General features: G+C 44.9%; 1 protein-coding gene across 1 annotated transcript; it reads right to left on the minus strand.

The window, feature by feature from the left end:
• Nucleotides 1-2,106, minus strand: LOC112342839 (pentatricopeptide repeat-containing protein At4g02750-like). The gene has a single exon (XM_024665342.1). It carries the CDS (start codon nt 2,104-2,106, stop codon nt 1-3), a length of 2,106 nt encoding a protein of 701 aa, XP_024521110.1.
• Between the last annotated feature and the right edge of the window lie 2,568 nt (nt 2,107-4,674).

A 4,674-nucleotide genomic window follows, 5' to 3' on the forward strand; every position in this document is an offset into this window, starting at 1 on the left:
TCAAGTGCCTTGAATGTTTGCGAGCAAAACATAACCTGCTGTGTTGCTTGAGTTGGAGCTAAGAATGCATCCAGCTGCGTGCATTCCAAGCTTGATATCATTGTGGCTTCGGCAGGCCCCGAGCAAACACATCCAATCTACAACATCGGCCTTAAACGGCATGTTGAGGATCAAATTTTTGGCTTCCACCAAGTAACCAGTCCTCGCCAATAGCGCAACCATGCAGCAGTAATGCTGCTTGATGCAATCCATTCCGTGATCCAGAGAAATTGAGAGAAAGCAGGCTCTTCCACTGGAGAGCTTTCCCTCATGGCTGGAAGCAACCAAGTACGAAACGAAACATGTCTCATCCGGAGGGCTTACGAGCTGCATTGAGTCGAAAGCCTCAAACACTCTCATAGACTGGCCATTGTGGCAGTAAGCTGCTAGCATCGTGCTCCAAGACACGCCACCGTGGTGAGGCATTGTCTCAAACACACGGCTAGACTTGAAGATTTGGCCATTCTGGGCGTATGCTCCAAGCATCGAGTTCCAGGTTGCCAAGTCTCTTTCCGGCATTTCCATGAACATCTTGATGGAGCTTTCAAGGTTTTGAGCTTGGTTGTACGCTGCCAGCATGATGTTGCATGAGATGAGAGTGAACTGTGGCATCTGATCAAACAAAGCTTTGGCCTCCTCTAGGTGTCCATGCAAAGCGTAGGCATTTAGCATGCATGAAAGGGAGATCACGTCTTGTTGAGGCATCTGGTCAAATGTAAACTTCGCTCCTTCCAAATCGCCCTTTTGAGCGTATGCTTCCAGCATCGACGTAGATGTCACCATGTTTATCTGCGGCATCTCATCAAACATTTGCTTGGCCTTGTCAAAATTCCCGGCTTGCACATACATTGCAAGGAGACAGTTCCAAGTCACCAAGTCTCTTTGCGGCATTTTATCGAAAAATGCTTTAGCTTCTCCTGAATTACCACTCTCGGCAAGTGCCACCAACATTGAGCTCCAGGTGACAAGATCTCTTGCAGGCATTTCGTGAAACATATGTCTTGCTGTTTCTATATGCCCGTTTTGGGCATAAGCCAATAGCATAGTATTCCAGGAAACCATATCCCTCTGGGGCATATCCTCAAAAACAGTTTCGGCCTTTTCTATTTCTCGATTTTGCGCAAAGGCAGCGAGCATACACGTCCATGATACTAGATCTCTTTCGGGCATTTTGCCAAACAAGTTCCTAGCTCTCTCAAGGAGGCCGTTTTGGGTATATGCAGCGAGCATAGAAGCCCAGGCAACTACGTTCCTCACAGGCATACGACTAAATATTCTAAAAGCGTCTTCTACGTGACCACTGTTACCGTAAGTTACCAGCATTGTTGTCCAAGCCACGAGATCTCTCTCTGGCATTGAGAAAAACATATGCTCGGCGTGCTCCAAGTGCCCATTCTGGGCGTATGCTACTAACATTGACGTCCAAGTTATCAAGTTTCTTAACGGCGCGTTGTCGAAAGAAGATCTTGCTTGTTGGATATCGCCGTTTTGTGCAAACGCGGATATGATAGTGTTCCATGACACGAGATCCCTCTGAGGCATCGATCCAAACATGTGCTTTGCTGCCTCAAGATGACCTTCTTTGGCATATGCTGCAAGCATGGTAGTCCAGGAGATCAAATCTCTTTGCGGCATCTCGTCAAAGATATGCTTGGCGTCGCGGAGGTATCCATTCTTGGCGTACACGTTGAGGATCAAAAACCAGGAAAAGGCGTTTGGAGCGACCATGGAATCGAAAGTTCTTTGCGCATCCCAGACGCTGCCAAACCTGCCGTAAAGATCGATCATCTTGTTGTTGAGAAACACGTCGTTGGGACGAATCCCGGCATGGATCTCTCGAGCAAAAGAGAGGGTCCGGCATGTCTGGATGAGCTCCAAGCAATCCACCTTCAAAGATTTGACTTTCGGAGCTTGCGGCGCTTCCGAGATAGCACTGAGCTCCTTGTCACGGTATACTCCTGATGTCTGGGAACCCCAGGTCAGCGGTTGCGTTCGAGCCGTACAAGGAGGTCGGACAAAGTCCTCAACGAAGTCCACGCAATCAAACAGTCCATGAGCTTTGACCATGATCCCAAAGTGTTGAAGTCAAGCCGCACGACATCACCTGCGTGAGCGTGCTCACTGCTTGCAAACACGAAGGTGTGGTTAACTCCTCAAGGAGCATTGAGCCAACGAGCTCCAGCGTAGTTTTCGTTCTGGGCGAGTGCCTGGATGATCGAATTCCATCCCGATTAAACATCCAGGGCCTCCTCAAGCTTGGACAATTCGGGCATGGAACTTTGTCGTGGACAGGCATTTTCTCAAAAGTAACAATGACGAACATGCCATGCACAGATATAAGGCAATTCCATGAAAGCATGCTCTCACCTTGCCTCGTCTAGATGCTCTGACACGGCATCTGCCGCGAGCATAGTAGTCCACAACACAATATTTTTCTAGAGCTTCTTGTCGTATCATATTTGTACCTGGTCCACCAGGCTTTGTGGCTGCACCCTTTGGAGTTTTTCTTAGAGAAACTCTCTTGCCATATCTAGATGCCCATATGTGGCATATGCTGTCATGAGCGCCTCTTAATGTTTTAATCGATGTGTATGGGAAGTGCAGAAGGATTTACGAGACCAGAGTGGTTTTTGGAATGCTTCTATTATTTCCGAGCTCGCACAATCACCGCAGCAAGCCTCACGAAGCCAGGAACATCACACATGAGACAAGTGAGATCGATTATGAACGAAAATTCGTTTTTTCATCTCACATAATCCTTCACCTGGACGAGTTCCACGTCGAAGATCTCGAACTGCTTGGAGCTGAAGAACGTCGAGGGGCCGACCGGAGGAGGAACGACAATTCTTTGCTTCCAAGGAACCAATCCACCATCGCCCAATCGCGTCTTGGATGGTCGATCCTTCTTCCGAACTCAAGAGACATCGCTTGGGCAATCGCCGCTGCGCTGTTCCAGATCGAGGTAAAACAAGATCCGGTGCTCGTGGTTACATACTTCACGACCTCCGGAAGAGAAGAATTTTCCTGGTGGGATTGATCGATCGATATCTCCCTCTTCCTCTCCTCTTTTGACAATCCAGCATCCAGCAAGAATAATCGATTCTTCGTCGATTCAAGGTCAAGCTGGAAAACGATGAGGGAGATTGTTTGGTAGCGGAAGAATTGATTAGTTTGTGTGTTCTTTTGGTGAAGTGTTTCCACGTGTCATCACAATCCATATATGTGGGTAAGGAATGCCATGTCACTTTGCGTTTTATTATAAAAACTTCGATTAAAGTAAATTGAGATCGTCTCAGAATCTAAAACGCATGAAAGAAAATGGTTACCTACTTCAAAAGGTTCCAGTATGCCTAATTTTTGTGGAACCAAATAGGGAATTTGTCTATTCAATCCCACAAAATCCCAGCTTCTTGTTGTCAGCAATTTTGCCTTTCTGCTGGGTTGAACCGATACAGCTCTGGGGAGTTCTAAAGTCCCAAAGATAGAATCTAGAACAGCTAGAAAAATTCTTACTTGACATCGCCTCAGCTTGGCCAGCTGTCATCTGAGCAGAAAATCCATTGTAGTGTTTGTAACTGTAGACGATTGATTGTTTGGACCAACTCAGCTGAATAATAGATGGCCTGAATCTGAAAGTTTTAGGGATGGGGATTGAAGCTTTCAGCACCTCACATTGTAACAAGTATGTATAATATATAAAAAATAAAGCAATGTTAATTTACAGGAATTTTATTGGAGCAAAGTATTTTTACCAGGGATTGCACACCACTACGAGAGGCTATGGTTTTCTCTCTGCTAGAGATAGCAGAGATCATGGAACTCACACTGTTTCAATTGCTGTGGGGACCTTTGTTAGAAATGCCAACTTTTTGGGACTTGGGAATGGCACAGCTTCTGGAGGTGAACTAAATATCATTGATATTGTGGCTAGATTTGATAGTGACAATGGTGTTGATATTATTTCAATATCCTTGGTGGCTGATGATTTTTTTTACATACATGAAGTCACTTCGTGCTCTTATCCTTTTGCTCTTTCGGCTGTACACTCAAGAGTCATTCCATGCTTTAGTTCCTTCACTCTTTGGTTTTATGTTTAGGAGTTTGGCTCTGTTCCTTCATTCAGTGGCTCAAGGCCCTGAAACTTGGGTTTCACTCTGTTATCCCTCAACACATTGCATATAACACATGGCATGTGACATATGGCACATGGAGGGTTTAGGTGACAGTATATCTATATATCCCTTAAGGTTCTAAAACTTTATAGTGATAGTATATCTAAATCACATCCCATAATTATATATGCTACACTCAGCTCTCTTTTAGATATGGTCAATATCCTCATTGATTATTAATTAATAACCCCTATTGAGCTAAGGGGAACAAACACCTCCACCTCATAACCCTTATTGAGATAAGGGGAACCAACACCTCCATTTTTACACCCCCCTTCAAAGATATCAATGTTTTTATTGACTATTGACTAACAACCTTATTGAGCTAACACCTTTATTTCCATATTGAATTTATCAATTTTTCTATTGTGTGGATCAGCTATTCCATGTGAGACATCTAGTCATCCACCCATATTGTAGTCCCATAGTGGATACCTTTGTTTGTGGATGCTCTACATATGAT

Source organism: Selaginella moellendorffii, unplaced genomic scaffold (genome assembly GCF_000143415.4).
Source record: "Selaginella moellendorffii unplaced genomic scaffold, v1.0 SELMOscaffold_121, whole genome shotgun sequence".
Lineage (NCBI taxonomy): Eukaryota > Viridiplantae > Streptophyta > Lycopodiopsida > Selaginellales > Selaginellaceae > Selaginella > Selaginella moellendorffii.